At 37.7% G+C, this 16,716-nt stretch overlaps 2 protein-coding genes across 2 annotated transcripts; both read right to left on the minus strand.

The window, feature by feature from the left end:
* Nucleotides 1-4,533: 4,533 nt before the first annotated feature.
* Nucleotides 4,534-10,630, minus strand: LOC137941078 (probable glycosyltransferase At5g03795). The gene is made up of 5 exons (XM_068786329.1): nucleotides 10,097-10,630; nucleotides 8,006-9,025; nucleotides 7,782-7,912; nucleotides 5,868-6,213; nucleotides 4,534-5,695 (listed from the first exon to the last, which is right to left on the minus strand). The coding sequence occupies exons 2-5, from the start codon at nucleotides 8,945-8,947 to the stop codon at nucleotides 5,030-5,032; spliced, it is 2,085 nt and encodes a 694-aa protein (XP_068642430.1). The 5' UTR covers nucleotides 8,948-9,025; nucleotides 10,097-10,630; the 3' UTR covers nucleotides 4,534-5,029.
* LOC137941079 (sugar transport protein 14-like) lies at nucleotides 6,370-16,401 on the minus strand. The gene is made up of 5 exons (XM_068786330.1): nucleotides 16,263-16,401; nucleotides 15,400-15,722; nucleotides 14,682-15,311; nucleotides 14,199-14,597; nucleotides 6,370-7,022 (listed from the first exon to the last, which is right to left on the minus strand). The coding sequence occupies exons 1-5, from the start codon at nucleotides 16,399-16,401 to the stop codon at nucleotides 6,921-6,923; spliced, it is 1,593 nt and encodes a 530-aa protein (XP_068642431.1). The 3' UTR covers nucleotides 6,370-6,920.
* Nucleotides 16,402-16,716: the final 315 nt, after the last annotated feature.

The raw sequence follows: 16,716 nt of genomic DNA on the forward strand, positions 1-16,716 counted from the left end.
TAAAACCTAATAACTTAAATAAAAAGAGTTTGATATTATGAGATTTTTATGACATTGAAAGATTACATCAATCCAAGAGAGATTATACAAATTTGAAAGATTACTTCAATTAATAAAAAACAATTGTTTCCTGGAGGTGGCGCCACCTCCACTTTTTATTTTTGTGTCGATGCCTCCTTCTCTTTCTATTTTTCTTCTTCTTCTCTTATTCTTTTTTACTTATCTTCTTCTCTTGGTTCCTTGGGGTGTGGGTTTCTATCTTCCAAGTGTCCTGAGTATAACCTTGTCCTCAAGGTTGAAAGTCAAATAATCATAGAAGGAATTCATCCTGGAGTATTGAAAGTGGTGCCCCTTAGATTTTTTAGAAAAAAAAATCAAATTATCACTTCTACCCTTAAGGTAATGCCCACTTAGACTTTTTCAAAATAAATATCCTTCAAATTATAATTTGTATCTCTCCCTTAGTTTGGTGCATGTGTGCTTTTACATAAATTAGGTTTTATCATTTCACCCTTCATAGAAGATCAAGTTTGCCCTTGAAACTCTTGGTGTTGCGTTCAGAACAATGCAATAGAAAGAAGAAATTACTCTGGTTACTCGGAGACCCATTCGTCATTGAAGAGATTGCAGTCATTAAGCACTACTCATCCTCTCCTATTATTCCCGTAATTGGTACCCACCATAATTGATGTTTATCGTCTTATTTTGGCAAATAGTATCTTCTTTAGTAGATGATTCTTCATAACTTGGTTGATTGCTGCAACTTGGACCGACGAACCAACTCTATCTATCGAGTCCATATCTACCAAAGATTGCTCCGATAGCTCTTCACGATAGATCGCCTTTCAATCTTGCTATTCTATTTCTAGAAGTACTGAGCTGACTCTCATCTTCTTTGTTGCTTCATTGTTGTCATCTTGCACCCTATTGAGCTAACTGAATCAACTTTGGCTATCTTCAGAAGGTTGTGCGTTGATGCTTCAGGATGACGACTTATTGATTTCGAAAACTAATCTGTTGGATTAATTTATTTTGGAAAGTCTCTCGTTGGCTCGTCTCCATGTGTTAGCTCCATTGCCACTTACAAAAATCTGTTAGTTCATCGTTGTTAATGCTCGGGATTATGTGCTATTTTAGAAACTTGTTGTTTTCATTGTTGTCTCTGTTGCTATCTTCGAAAACTCCCATAATCTTTTGTTGATCTAGAATTGATCTTGGTTGTTGCTTTGGGAGGACAAAGGAGCTGGCTAATTGATCCCGTCGTGATGTCGTTTCTGGAGATTGAAAATATTGTGATCTTGCTCTGTTCGGAAGCGGGTGGCACGGGGAAGACAATGATAAAATACCAAACTTAGGTGGTTGATTTTAATCCAGTGGTTTTCATCCGCCAAACCGAACCGCGCTTGTTCTGACAGAGACCCGATACGAGCCGAGTTAATCGAGTGAACCAACGACCCATTTGGGTTAGCTGCTTCTGCTTCTGACCCGCTTGGGTTAACTCGGTTCGGGTCAACCTAACTCGGCCCACTTGTTTTCTGTCTCAATTATACTTGTTTGGGTTTCTAGTTCTATACCTATTTCTTCCGTGACTCAACTATATTGGTCTACTATTTGACTCGGTTCCTTGTCTCTGGCTGGATTATTATTTTGAAGTATTCACAACTTATTCCTTGGTTAGCATATTATTTAGTGCACAACCTTTTGATGGGCTCCCAACAAATTATTTTATAGGTCCTTGGATTTTTATTATTTGGTATGTGTTATTGGATCCAGACCCATTTTAGTTACTACTATTGTGTCTCTTTAGCTGAGACATTATTATTGAAGAATGACTTCTCAGTTGTTGGTTTTTGTCAACATTGGTAATTCTGATGATAAAGAAAGCACATGGTGGCCCTAGAATATTATCTGTCGAGTAATTACCCTTTACTCCCCTTAATTGACATTTATTACTCCTACCATTTGAGAGTCAATGTCCTGTGGAGAGACACGATGATGAAGAAGTTTTATTATACTTCTAAACACTGTGTATAGACCCACCACCTACAGAAAATAGGAGTGTGCCCAACATACAACATGAGTTATTTGACTGGAGTATGGAACGATATCTTACGACTAGGAGTGATTTTACTCTTATTTATATTATGTTACTTGGGCCTCTTGGAAGATACCACCAGCTTGAGGGGGAGTGTTGGAAGATATGGAGGACTGCCATTTTATACGGGAAGATCCTATACACCATTTGCAGTAAGTTGGGTGTTCATGATGTTCTTTCACCCCCAACTTAAGGGAGAGTGTTGGAAGATTGGCCCAAACCTAGGAAGATCCGCATATCCAAGTGTGTTAGAAGATGGGTTCAAGCCCATAAGACCAAGGAAGGTCCACACATCCAAGAGATGTAGAATATGAGTCCAAGGCCCACAAACCAAGGAGAAGGCCCACAAGTTCATACAATGATGGCAAGATGGTAAATAAAGAGTCATCTCATAGAGATGATATTTATGTAATTAATTTAAGTTTCAAGGATATTATTATAATAGTATAATTTTATCAATCTATAAATTGAGCTTTAGGAGAAGGGTTTAGATATAAGTCCATAACCTTTTATTCCTCCCATTTTCTCCCAATGGTTGTCACTCTATTTTTCTCTATGAGCTAAATCCATGGAGTCCTCAAAATCAACAATCTTCAATCTCCCAAGTTGTGCATTTCTTGTTAAGCTTGTTTTGTTTATGCTCTTATGTTATGCTAGTTGGTGCTTGTTGAGTTTGGGAGCCAAATTTTGATGCAACCAAACTTGTTTTAGAGTGATAATATTTTGGTCTTGAAAAATAGTGGGTAGTTGTACCAAATGGGAATGTGAGTGATACACAGGTGGTGTATGAGGGTGAAGGTTTGGTTGTTAGTATGAGCGAGAATTTTCTTATTAGTCATGGTAAGGGGTATAGTTTTAGAGAGCGAGTTGAGTTGGGGTTGAGTTGAGAAATAGGACATCATATGTGGTATGGTTTATGGAAGGAATAGGGTGAGTAGCTTGGTGAAAATGATTTGTCTGGGAAATGGAGGGAGAGACTAAGATGGATGGAGAATTTGAGGGAGTTGAGTGAGTTGTATGTGGTTAGGATATTTGGTGATTCATATGAGTTAGGGTGAAGATGAAAATAATGGGGGTTGTTTTATTAAGATGTAATGTGAATGATTGGATTCATGAGTTGGTTTAGACGTGCGTTGAATTGAGAATGAAAGTGAGAGTAAGAGTTTCCGCTATTGGGGCAATGAGATGTGTAGTAGTTGGGTATATGGGTAATGTTTGGAATTGATTAAGCTTTGTATGGTGAAATTGTAGATAGATAGGATGGAATTTCATGGTTGGATTAAAAATATGGATGCGATGGGTAAGAAGAGTGGAGCAATGGCTTGAGGAGGGTGAGTTGGGTAATATTTTGAAAAAGGAATGTGGGGAGGAGGAGATGATTCTGGTTGATTTGGAAAAATTTAGTGGTGGTGGACATGAAAACTTACCAACAATAGATTTTGTTGAAGTTTCATGATTCATTGCTCGGTGAGAAGGGGAAGCAGGTCGTTCAATCGACGATTCCATGAGGGACTCGAGCACGCTTTTAATATGTCCTTCTAGGCTAGTAATTTTTTGCACCAAACTTTCTTGACTGATTTCTTGGTCGATCAGAATTCCAAAAGGCGTATTGCAGAGTCGAAGGTCTTTGATTGGGTATATAATTTGTTATGTAAATATCTGAAATCAAACCAAATGGCGTATCTCTGTTTTGTATTTTTTTATGAAAAATTTGGAGATCTGATCAAGATTCTTGCTGCAATAGAGAGTCTTCAATGCGTCTGACATCGTCGTCCTTCTTCCTCTGCCTCCAACAGATCCGCTCTTTGTCGGTTCCTGGTCGATGTGGACTTCAACTTAAGAGTTGAAATTTGCAAGATCGACCAAGAACTACAGAGCCGTATTACAATTGTTGATGTCGTTTTTCATAAAAAAAAACCAATGTGCTTCAGCAGATGGTGGCCATCGTCTCGGAGTATACGCACACAGGATCGCAGAATGAGACGAAAAGAAAAACCTCCTTCAAACTCAGAACACCATACTGCCACAGCACTAATGGCATCCATGTCAAGATGATGACTTGCACACAACGCTCCAGAAAACTATTACCCAGGTGGAAGAGATATCTTAGTTACAATAACTCTCCTGCAAACGTTGCTATCATCGCCATTATCCGCTGTTAGAATAACGGGAGTCTATGAGCTAAGTCCCACAGAGATGAACAGTTGAGGCTGCTTTACCTCCTTCAACGACTGCTCCCCAACTCCATCGCCGGCCATGTCCCCGGCCACAAACTGAACCACACAGAAAAAATAAACAACAACAGAACCTCTACGGCTAGTTTAAAATTCAGGAAGAGGTGCCTAGTGCCTACAACTACTAGTGGCGGCACAGACATCTGTCATAGCCATTATACGCATGTCAAGCTGACCCACTGAGCCTCTGAGAATCATTCTCCATGAGAGCAAGTAAGCTGTGTTGAGGCTCGAGTCTCAACTATGTCCTGCTGACTGATGGAAAAAAAATTACAATGTCGTTCGTATAGTTTCTATTTTGTGCTAGACTGCTTCTGTTACATTCTCTACACTAGTAACAGTAAGAGTATGAAGTAAGCGGGAACGTAGAAATACTGAGTGTAAATGAAACATAACCCACAATTTACAGCTCAAAAAGGACGAATAATTTCAACTTGAAGCCTGTAATATACAACAAATGACTGATGCAAGGGGAAAGGCAGCTGACCAATGCACCAGTTCTCTTTTCAACTTCGCTCGTTCCAATTTTTTGTGATTGACTGTGACGAATAGGTGATTATTTAGCACATACAGTTTTCCTTCTTGGGTGCTTTACTTCTCCACCTTCTCGGGCTTGTAACTAACAGGAAAGACTTCTTCCAGGAGGAGACATGGCTGAGAAATCATTCTTCACTACTATCGGACTTATGATCCAAACCTTTCAAACCCTTATCTGATTCAATCTATTTAGCCAAATCGAGTGAAGAATCATATGGAATATGTCATACTTGACGGGAGGATTGTGCCAGAGGAAATGTCGTTGCAATTTCTTTACTCTCATTTGCATGGTGAGGTACCTTTCATGTGGTATAGACAGAAGTATGTCCCTCAAGTTGGGAATATCCTTTTCTGCAACAAAGACTGCAAATGCTTCCCAGTTTAAGACCTCAAAGAAAGGTGGCACAAAATTGTCTGAAATGATCACCGGAACACACTCATAGAAGATGGCTTCCACCACTCGTGGGCTGTTGACTTCGTAACCTCTGGGACAGATGCAGAACTTGCTGTTCTTCATGTAGTGGATGTAAGTCATTTTACTTCTAACACCACTAGGCATCGGCCCAAAAATCTTCATGTTCGGATCTTTGTTCTCCCAGTACTTTAGTAGGACTGGCCGAACCCATCCATGCATGTTCCCAGCAAAGAATGCAAGAAATTGTCTCTTGGAAGCAGGGTTGCCTCCAAGGTCTCTGAGTGGGTCCCGTGCAGATCGCACGTATGTCTCTGGAAGAGAAACATCTTTCCCAATTTTGAAGCCTTCATACAGATCTGCATTGCAAAGGGCTCTGATAGCACTCACCAGATGCGGCTTTGTTTCATATGGTGCCTAAGAGGGAAAAGGTGATCAGAAAAGCTGCTAGTCCTTCCCATAACATATTCATTACAGCATGCTGGTAGGCAAAACTTTTAAAAAATTACATGTTCCCAAATTCACGTAAAACAGATTTTTTTTAATCATTTTTCTGAAAGATGGTTTAAAAGATAAAAAATAAACTTACCCAGTCATGGCAAGCCACAAGAAAATGATCGGCCCCACCAGTTCTATACCAGAAAGGATATTTTGTAGCTATAGTGCTCGCATATTTCTTCAAATATTCTGCCATATCTTGTTTGATTAGTCCACGCTTGTGTAGAGCAAACTCTAGCAGGCGGGTGCTAAAAGGTAAGTAAAATAGGTGAGCTTTTCTAGGATCCTTCACAACAAAATTTTTATTTCTTTCCATCAACTTCATGAACCATCCCTCCGAGGCATAGATTCCTTTGAGTAGTGGAGTGTGGAATATTGGTTTTTCTCCATCTTTGTACACATAGACCTTGAGTATGCGTTCCATCAATTCATAGCTCCTGAAAGATGTAGAGCAGCATTGGAATTATATGCTAGTCAAACAAGTATTATGGCCTCTGTTAAAAATTTGAACTGGTTAGACTCATCTCTCTTGACAACCACAAAAAAGTAGTGTAAAAAGCATGTCCAGCATAGAAGATGAAAATTGAATAGGAGTAAACCAAAAAACTTTAAATTATGTAGCTTGAATTTCATAACTGATAGGAAAAAACGAAAAACTTCATTTCTCCATGTATAACTAATGCCAGCTGTTGTTAGTTGTGAAGTTGCCTCCACCTTCTACTGACAATATGCTATCTCAAACCACACTAATTTTGCATTGGCTTCCAAAACTAGTTCAGGAATCACAAAGCATCCAAATGGTACAAATAGGATTACAATTTTTCAATTCCATAGTAATTGCTTAGCAAATCCTTCTTTTTTTTTTTTTTTTCAAAACTCTTAGCAAATACAATTTCGGATTGTAAATTCCCCAAGCAAATGCTCATCAGGCTTTGTTAGATATAATACATTTAATCTTGGAAAAATTAAGTACCATGAAATGGAAAGCTTGATCTTCCAACTTCCAAGTTACCGAGGATTGTTTGCTGCAAAGAAGTACAACTCTAGGTGTTGTTTCAGATTACCCTATAATTTGATGGTAGATAGGAATAGGTCACTCTTTATTTTTTACTTTCACATATTTTCGAACTTGGGTTTAAAGTTTTTATTTCAAAAATGTAATTACAGGGCAATATTTGTGTAGTCGTATCAGAAATGGATCTAATAAGACGGTATGAGTCTCTACTTGACAGGGATTTGAAGGAACCTGATGATAATGCATTGAAAGGACATAGCATGCGTAACTCAGCTGTCTCATTAGAAAATTGCTCTAGAGAACCTTACATAACTTTTCCCAGTGCTAATGAATAAAAAGTTTCAAAGTTACTCATTGTCATTAACTTTGGACTTACTTGCCAATAGAGGTAGGATTACATGTAACAAGCTTAGTGTGAAATAAATCAATCCAAGGAAAAAAAATTAAAGATCAGACAATAAGGAAACCATGAAACCTTATAAAGAGGTGAAAATGCCTCCACAGCATGAATTGCCAGTTTATTGCTGGCTGACATGATTCAAAATGCCCAATCTCATTTTTCTGAAGTTTCCATTAACTAATAGATCATAAGCTGGAAAGATCCTTCATGTAGGATGCAAGAGTAAAGCACCACAACATTTTGGAAAAAAAAAAGATAGACCATAGAAGAAAAGTTTTTTTGATAGGAGAAAACATAAAATAAAACAGTTCTAGAAAGCAATTTGGTGATTCACTTTCAGTCTGAGCTGTTTTGATTCAACAAATCTGTACAATGAGTTATATGGTGTTGCATGGCGGATCCAGCCGATGAGAAGTAAAACTAGAGTGCAAATAAGAATTAGTTATCTGCAATTGCAGGAGAGCTATTTGCAGAGGTAAATTACTGATGAACACATGAAGCTTTTCCATATATTACTAAGTCAAGCATGATAAGCTAAATAAAATGCTTCACACAAGTTATTTTACAGTAGCACTAATTGATACGCTCACCTTTTAAATTGGGAAACATTTCGAAAAAGAGGCGGATAAAGATCAGGATCATCTTTTACAATTGGAGCATTCTCAACCTGTGCCTTTGCAGATAAAATCTCCCTATCACGCACTGAAGACCTCAGCGGTTTCTGGAAATAAAAGACAATATTGAAGGTTAAGATTTCCAGTACATCCAAGAACATCTATCCAGTATATAGAGTTTAAGCAATCTAAATGCTGACCATTGCACGAGATAAATGGCTTCGCCGAAGTATGTGGTTCATCTCTGGGATTGATCTAATTCGTGAACCCCTATGCTTCATCTTTGATATTGGAATATCAAATAACGTCAAATTTGCCTCTGAAGCAGTCTGTGAAATTTCTGTGTTTTCACCCCTCGATAGCAATGTTGTTGCTCCCTTGCTTGTTGAAGACGTGTGAGGGGGAGTCAATATGACAGGATCACTGGAATATACGTCCAAGTTCGCTGTGACATTCATATTAGAAGCTGTAGTTGCCAATGAAACTGGAGAAGGTTCAAAGCCCTTCTTTGAGTCAATCTTGGTCAGCTCTGATGTCTGAATGGTTTCTGACAAAACACTAGTTTCTGGTTGTTTACCACTGTAAAATGAAGTACTAGCTTTTGGTAAAGAACTATTGCTTTCAGAGTCTCCAGACTTATTAAGATTCGGTTCCCGAATTTGCTCTAGTAAGAGAAGGTTATCCATTTCGTCATCCTTCCCCGGCTGAAAATCATTATCCATGTCTTCGTCCTCATCTATATCAAAGTCCTCCAGAGCTCCTTCCTCCTCCAAAAGAAGTCCATTCCCTAGCTTTACATCCATTTCCTTGGTTCTATTAATTCCCTCTGAATCTCCCTCCATGTAAGGAGACTCAGATTTCCTTATTACGTGATTAACTACTGATGACTTAGTAGAGACATCTAAAGGGTGAAGCTCACTGGATTCCAAAAATTTAGGAGCAGATGCTCCACCTAAGAAGCTGTTTTGACCAGGCATAGGAAATTTAACATCAACAGCAGGAGACACAGAAACCTGAACGCTTCTATGGGCTAGCGTGAAGGACTGAAAAAGTAAGACAATACTACCTATTATTGCCATTAAGAGAACCAACTTTCTTGTTTCCATTTGACAAAGCTTTTGCAAACGGACCAAATACTCCATTTCTGAACTACTTGAGTGAAGAATCACTCAAATTGCTGAACACTTGAATTCCCATGTCTTCCAGCTCCTTGCAGTTCTCTGTAACCAATAATAGAGTTAGTCTGGGAAATTATCCTACCCAAAGATACTCAGACAATTAGCCTTTTGATTATGACTGTTGCTTAAAAGAACTCAAGCAAAACATATACAAAAGCATATAAAGCAAAGAAATGAAAAAAGATGAATGTCACTGACTATTCATAGATTCGACCAGTGAATGGTACTAATCTACAGCACCTGCAATTTGTTTACTGATTACAGATATTCTGGCCTTCACTGTTCAGGATACAAACTATCCAATGGAAGCTTAATTTCTAGAAAATGAAGTAATAGTGCCATATAAAAGAAAAAACGGAAGAAAAAAGTGCATAACGGCTAGAAACATTAGCCGCTTATATATATACAGCCAAAACAAGCAGCGAAATTTTCATATAAAGAAACCATAAAACAGATCTTGTCAGGCAATTATTTCGGAGAATTTCAGTTTCATTCATTTCACATGTAGCTCTGTAAACGGAAATTCTCTAATCCGCATCCTTCAGCCCCAAACACAGGCAGACTTGTTGACAGCGGAAACGGGCGGGCAGAGAAGTTACTCAAAAAAATTAAAGACGAGATGATGATATGGATTCAGTAGCAATAATCAAATAATACTTGTAAATGTAAAAGTTGAGAAGGATGCGACCGCGCGGGGCGCAACGCGGTGGTGAAGGAAGGGGAAAGGCAACTTTTATGTATTAGTTCTGCTACTTACGACCAAGTAAGCCTGTAAATTGAACGCGATAACAACACTGAACACCTATGAACTAGCTCATTAACGAAACCTAAAATCCGCAAAATATTAAAAGAGTTGGGAAAACTTTGAGGAAATTCATTGGCGCTCTTTAAAGCATTGAAATATCCAGCTAGCTTAAGGCCTAGCAAAGGAAAACGAACTAAGGTTAAAGAACTCAGAAACATAAGAACAACAGAAAAAAAAAAAAAGAAGAAGATTCAAGCGAAGTGGCAAACAATCTTCCAGGCACCACAACGTTTGATCTTTATCACGGGCTTAGAAGATAAAGTAACATTTTAACATCGTAAGTCTCTCGCCGTTACAATTGAGCGCACCTCTGATTTAGATCACGCCATGATCGAACTGGAAGGAGCTCCACGGAGACCCCGACCATTCCTGTCAGTGATTCCAGCTCAGGGAAAACCAGGTCTCACCAGTACCTCCAGCCTCTGCAGTGCTGGTAAAAAAACCGGAAACCAGGTGCCACGTTGGAGTTGAGTAATCCAGATAGTCTACAGGTTTGTGCCATTCGGCAGTTTTAACTTTTCCACGGACCAAAACACCCTTGTCCCTGTCGGCGGCCAATGTTGCAGATGCTGACCACCTGCATCTTCAGCTGGTTTCCGAAAACAATTATTAGAAAAAACAACTAAACTTTCGAATCACTTGTAATTTAACCAGTGCAGGAGCCAATATTGGGGCAAAGAGAGCCAAATAATTCATATCAGCGGGGTGGAAACCATGGAGCTGTCAAGATCCATCAAGGTCTGCTTTCTCCAGCAACATTACTTTAGTCACTAAACTATACTTTCTCACTAATGGTGACCTATAAACTATACACAGGTGATCACTACAGCTGCATCGTCTTCAACTTTTCTACGGAAAGGAGAGGAGAGAGAGACCATGTCACGGGCAAATTTATGACAGAATTTATCTTCAATAAAAAAGCTTCAATTACTCCATCTGTCGAAGAAACTGAATGTGGCATTACATTAACAATAAATATATCACATGTCTTGCATCTTTAAAAAATGGAAACCATTATGGATGTTAGGAAAACCATGATGATTCTCAATTCCGCCACAGGGATTAATGTAACTCCTTCCACTCCATTATACTCCTATTTTAAAATAAAACAGAAATGATGGTATTATTGTAAATATAATGAGGCTATGATATTCATGTAAATAATGTCTCTTTGAACAACAAAAAACTACCTAAAGCTAACATCGGTTGGATTTAAGTCTATCCTCGTTTTCCTCTTTTATAATTTTTTTTTTTTTTTTGTTATATACAGTTACTATTAGGGTTTACTTTAAGTCCATGGGTCTGGTAAAAGTCTAATTATGTGTGAGTGCAATTTTTTTTCTAAAATTTCTAATTGAATTGATTAAAATTCAAGATCCATAAAAAATCTTAGGACTGGTTTTCAAATTATGGGGGAATCAATCTCAAAGTAACTCAAATTGGGTTCAATTTAAAATTTTGACATGTGATTGGGACCATTTGTGCTGCCATAGAAAAATAAAACGATGGGAAATTCATTTTTTGCTTTGACTAATTTTTTCACTTAAATTTCCTTTGACCAGTTTTTTTGCTTTTGTGTCGTCATAGCAAACAATAGGGAAATTAGTTATGGTGTTTATAATTACACTATAAATAAATCATTTTATGCATATTAAAAATAAATAAATGATCAAGAATCACTTTAGGGATTAGTCCAAAATGAAGTGAGATGAATTACTCCCGTATTACTTAGTTCATTAGATTAAGGGGGTAGTGTAGAATGGTTTTCACTTCAAGTGAATCGCATCAATTCATTCGCTCAGGCAAAAAATGGGGAATTTAGATTCGAACCTGTTTTCCGAATCAATATCAGCGCCCGCTGAGGAAGACGATGGATTAATTTTTCCTAAGTTAGGAAATTAAACCATCGTCATAAAAATAATAATTTATATTTTTTATTTACATAATAAGTATTTTTTATTTTTTTAATATATTTATTTTATAATTACTATATTAAATTAGCGATTTAATAGTCATAATTAAAATATTTTTAAAATAAATATTTGGTAAATTGTTTTGGTTTAATTATCCCATTGTTATAATTAATTAAACCAATAGTTTTAAATTTTGTGACAATATATTATTAATTATTAATACATAAAAAATATTATTTTATTGATAAATATATTTATTTATTTATTATATTGTTTTTTATTATTTTATTAAATTAGTGGTTTTTAATGTTAAAACATATCTTATGTTATTAAAAATAATTTATTTATTTATTATATCCGCTTATGTTATTTTTTATTTTTATTTATTTATTTTTAATAATTTATTCTAGTCACACATAATTATTGTATTAATTTATAATAAACTATAATCATTAAGTAATATAATATAGTTTTTCATTAATTAGGATATTAATATATTATAATATTATACTTTAAATCAGTTATAAGTGTAGTAACCGTGTTTATTTTGGTCAATTATCTATTTAGGTATATGTTCTATTTAAGTATATTAAAAGAAGTTACTCATTCTCTTGTTTGTATCATACTTTTCATTTGGGAGCACTTACACTGGAATCTGTTTTCCAGTGCACTTGAACTCGTCTATACTAACACTCAAGGATGAGTTGAAGTTGAATCGATTCATTTAAGATGAATTGAATTATTCACTTTACCCCTTTTAGGGGGGGTTAGTCCACAATGAAATGGAAATGAAGTGGAAAATTGAATTGAAGTGAGATGCATTGCTTCCACTTCAATTCATGTTTGGGTCTTAGTATAGACGAGTTCAAGTGGCTGGAAAATAGATTCCAGTGTTAGTGTCCCCAAATGAAAAATATGATATAAAAAAGAGAATAAGTAACATTTTATAATATACTTAAATAGAACATATACTTAAACATATAATTAACAAAAATAAGCATGGTTACTACACTTATAAGTGATTTAACGTATAGTAATAGAATATATTAATATCTTAATTAATGAAAAATTATATTATATTACTTAATGATTATAATTTATTATAAATTAAAACAATAATTATGGTTTAATTAATTATAACAATTGGATAATTAAACCAATTAATGATTATAGTTTATTATAAATTAATATACTAATTACGTGTGACTAGAATAAATTATTTAAAATAAATAAAAAAATAAAAAATAACATAAGTGAATATAATAAATAAATAAATTATACTGTAATAATATAAGATATAGTTTAACATTAAAACTCATTATTTTAATAAAAATAAATAAATACATAATAAATAAATAAATATATTAATTTATCAATAACATAATATACATTTTAAATATTATTAATTAATAATATATTAACAAAAAATAAAAACTAATGGTTTAATTAATTGGATAATTAAACCAATTATGACTATGTTTAATTTTTCCTAACTTAGGAAAAATTAAATATCGTCTTCGTCTTCCTTTGCGGCGATCTTGGCAACGGCGACGGAGGCAACGCTCCGACGGTGCGCCGAGAGGGAGAAAATAGGGAGGCCGAGAGAGAAGAGAAGCCAGGAGGTCGAGGTGCTTTGGCCTCCCGTGCTCTGCAACGGAGGTCGAGAGAGGGAGGAAGGAAGGCCGACGAGGGGGGGGGGGGGGGGGGGGGGGGGGGCGGAAAGAGAGGGAGGCCGAGGGGCTCTACGACGAAGGTGGGGACAGAGGGAGGACGGTTGACGGGGGTGGGGGCAGAGGGAGAAAAATCGCGGAGGCGGGGAAGAGAGGGAGGCCAAGGGGGCTCTGCGTCTAGAGAGGAGGACGAGAGGGATAACAGAATAGCGGGGAGGGGGGGGGGGGGGGAAAGCAACGCGCGTCACACGTGGAAAGCTGATGATTCGCAAAATAGGTAGGAAACAGCTTTCCCCCGTTTTTGCCTAAGCGAATGAAATGGTGTTATCTCACTTCAATTCAAGTCATGAAGTCATTCTGGACTAACGCCATAAATGGGATGAACTAAGTAATACGGGGGGAATTCATTGTGGACTAACTCCCCCTTAGTGTTTCATGAATTTTTTTCATAAAGTTTTGTTCTTATATATAGGAAACTCATTTTCTATCATTTTTAACATTTCTTAAAGGTCAAAGAAAATCAAGAGAAATTTTTTCCAATGAACGGTAATTTTTTCCAATGATTTTCTTCTATTAAGATAAAAATTGCTGAAGAACGGTAATTTTGGACGAAAAGAATCAGTCATATTGAAGAACTTGAAACTGTCTAAATCTTGATTCAGAGTTCCCTCGCTTATAGAAATCAAATACTAAACGCAAAGGGGATTTCAATTGCTGATCTTTGTACCACTTCGGTTTAGCGACATTCTCAAGTAGTGGGTATCCTACGCCTATGTGTGTCCCTCTGGTTGCCGGCCTCGTTCCAGTCTTTCTTCTTCCGTTAGCACAACGTTCTTCCAGATAGGATGAGACTCCCATAGAAAATGCATCTCCTCTATTGGAACTCGCTTTGTCTCCGGCAGGAGGAAGATGATGAAGAGCGTCATAATTATAATCAAGCAAACGAAGAGGATGAAAATCCCATATCGAAGGTGACACAGTGCAGCGAGGAAACACTGAGCAATTGCGGCTGTGAAGAACATATTGACGCAGACGACGATACTCTGCCCAGCGGATCTGGTCTCCAAGGGGAAGATTTCACTGGGAACTAACCACCCAAGAGGCCCCCATGACCACCCATAAGCAAGGCAGAACAAGCAAGTCATGATCACTAGCACGATGCCATCAGTTCTGGGGAGCATTTGCCCGTGACCGAACTTAGTTGCCAGTACACCAGCCACAGTCGCCTGCATTTTTAGAAAAGTATTCGATAAGCTGCTCTGTTGTTGTACGCGGAAGCTTTAAGAGAAGAATGCCGGAGAACTGCTTACCATTGCTATTATCATTTGACAGCCGGCTTCGATGAACATCGCCCTCCTTCCTACCCTGTCCACCAACGCCATTGAAACAAATGGAGCAACGGCCAGCATCCCACTGGTTAAAATGGACGAGAAGAGGGACGCGCCAGATCCAAAACCCAAGCTTTGGAAGATGACTGGAGCGTAAAACAGAATGGAGTTGTTGCCTGAGAGTTGTTGGAAAGCAGGGATTCCGAAGGCGCCAATGATCAACTGGGGCCGATTTTTCCTCTCGAATAGGTTGCGGAATGGATGCTTTATTGCATGAGCAGCTTCGCTCGCCTCCACGAGGTCAGCGAGTTCTGCAGCTATGTTTTCTGTGCCTCTTACTTTCTTAAGAACCGCTTCTGCTTCCTGTAATCTCCCCTGTTCTACGAGACTGTTGGGAGTTTCAGGAACCATAAGACCCCCCAAAAACATCAGCGATGCTGGCACCACGGCTAAACCAAGGGACAGTCTCCATCCCCATGGGTGTAATTCCGCTGTAAAATAGTTGATGATGTTCGCAACCACGATGCTGAAGCAAGTGGTGAGCTGAAACAGCTGATTAACAGCTCCTCTGTGTTTGGCTGGTGCCATTTCAGACAGATAAAGAGGAACAGACTGCAAATTTTAAAAAAAAATTATGGGATCACCCTAAGAGCAATAGGTTGGATATCTCTTTGATTTCTCAATATTTTGGATTACTTACTTGATTTCCAAAACCGATGCCTACACCAAGTAAGATGCGGCCGATAATGAGCATGGCAATGTTAACAGCAGCAGCATTAACGACTGCACCCAAGAAAAAGCTAGTTGCAGCAAACAGAATACTAGCTCTTCTGCCCTTGGCTCTGGTCAAATGTGAAGCTCCAAACGTGGATACAAGTGCAGCAAAGTAGAGCGAAGATGTGAAAAGGGTGAGCATCTGGTTGTCATATTTGCAGTAATCTGTTTCGTGGAGGTGCTGCTGCTTCCTTCTGAGTACTTTTGGGAAAAAATCTTTCAAAAAGTCATCCATGGAAGTCACTCCACCTGATAATATTGCAAAATTAAAAATCGTAATCCATAATGCCAGACGTGTCGAATCATTATTCGAAGGAGCATCTCATGCAGATTTCAATGGTTTCTTCTATAAACCATTCTAATGTCATCCAAGAAGAGAGAAGAGAAAAACATCCCTCGTATCTCCATCAGTTTCAAACGAGAAGAAAGAAAAAATTGCCCAAGTTTTTCCTCTTATCTAATTTTAAAGACAGGCCATGAACCAAAACTGGTTAAAGAAAAATACAACCGTGCCAGCAATCGCCTCAAAGACGAACAGATGAGTCGAGTTTGCATCCTTAGCGGGAGAAAATCGAATTTCGAATATCCCCCCTTACTCGAAAACCAAAACATGTATCCATTTTCACGAACCACCGTTACCTTTCAGATCAAGTTCACCAAAAACAAAATCGCAGAATAATGAAAACATGCAAGCAACAATAATAACGGGACGAATTCCACAAAATTTAAGAAACATCGAGAAAAGCAAATGACAGACAAAAAAAAAATCGAGGAAACGCTGAAACTTACCGGAGACTCCAAGATCATATCCGAAGAGTGACCCTCCCATGGATGCAACGATAACAGTTAATACGAAATACCTTGTAACTCTTCCCTCGTACTGCGAAGCTCTTTTGCCCTTGTCGCTACCGACAAAACCACCCGCCATTGTTACACTCCTCCAAGCTGTTTCAGATCAGGTTTCGCTGATCGAAAGGAAATTTTTAATAGAATCGAACACCCAGACACTGAAACAGACTCGAGAGTAAAAAATAACAAAATCACAGTCCGAAAACAGACAATCTTGTTGCAGTCGACCAATTTCGTCGGCTGACTCGAACAAGAACAAGTAAAATTTCAGCCTATTTTATAGTAAGACGATTTATTAAGTATATTGGATAAGAAAATGGCACTTGATTTCAAGCCCCAAAAATGGTCGTATCCTATAACAGGCCCCATAAATTGGGTTTAAGAATCACAGGAA

This window comes from Aristolochia californica, unplaced genomic scaffold, assembly GCF_029961685.1.
Source record: "Aristolochia californica isolate CCGP_79_NKW_82.1479 unplaced genomic scaffold, dmAriCali1.0.hap1 SCAF_9, whole genome shotgun sequence".
Taxonomy (NCBI): Eukaryota; Viridiplantae; Streptophyta; class Magnoliopsida; order Piperales; family Aristolochiaceae; genus Aristolochia; species Aristolochia californica.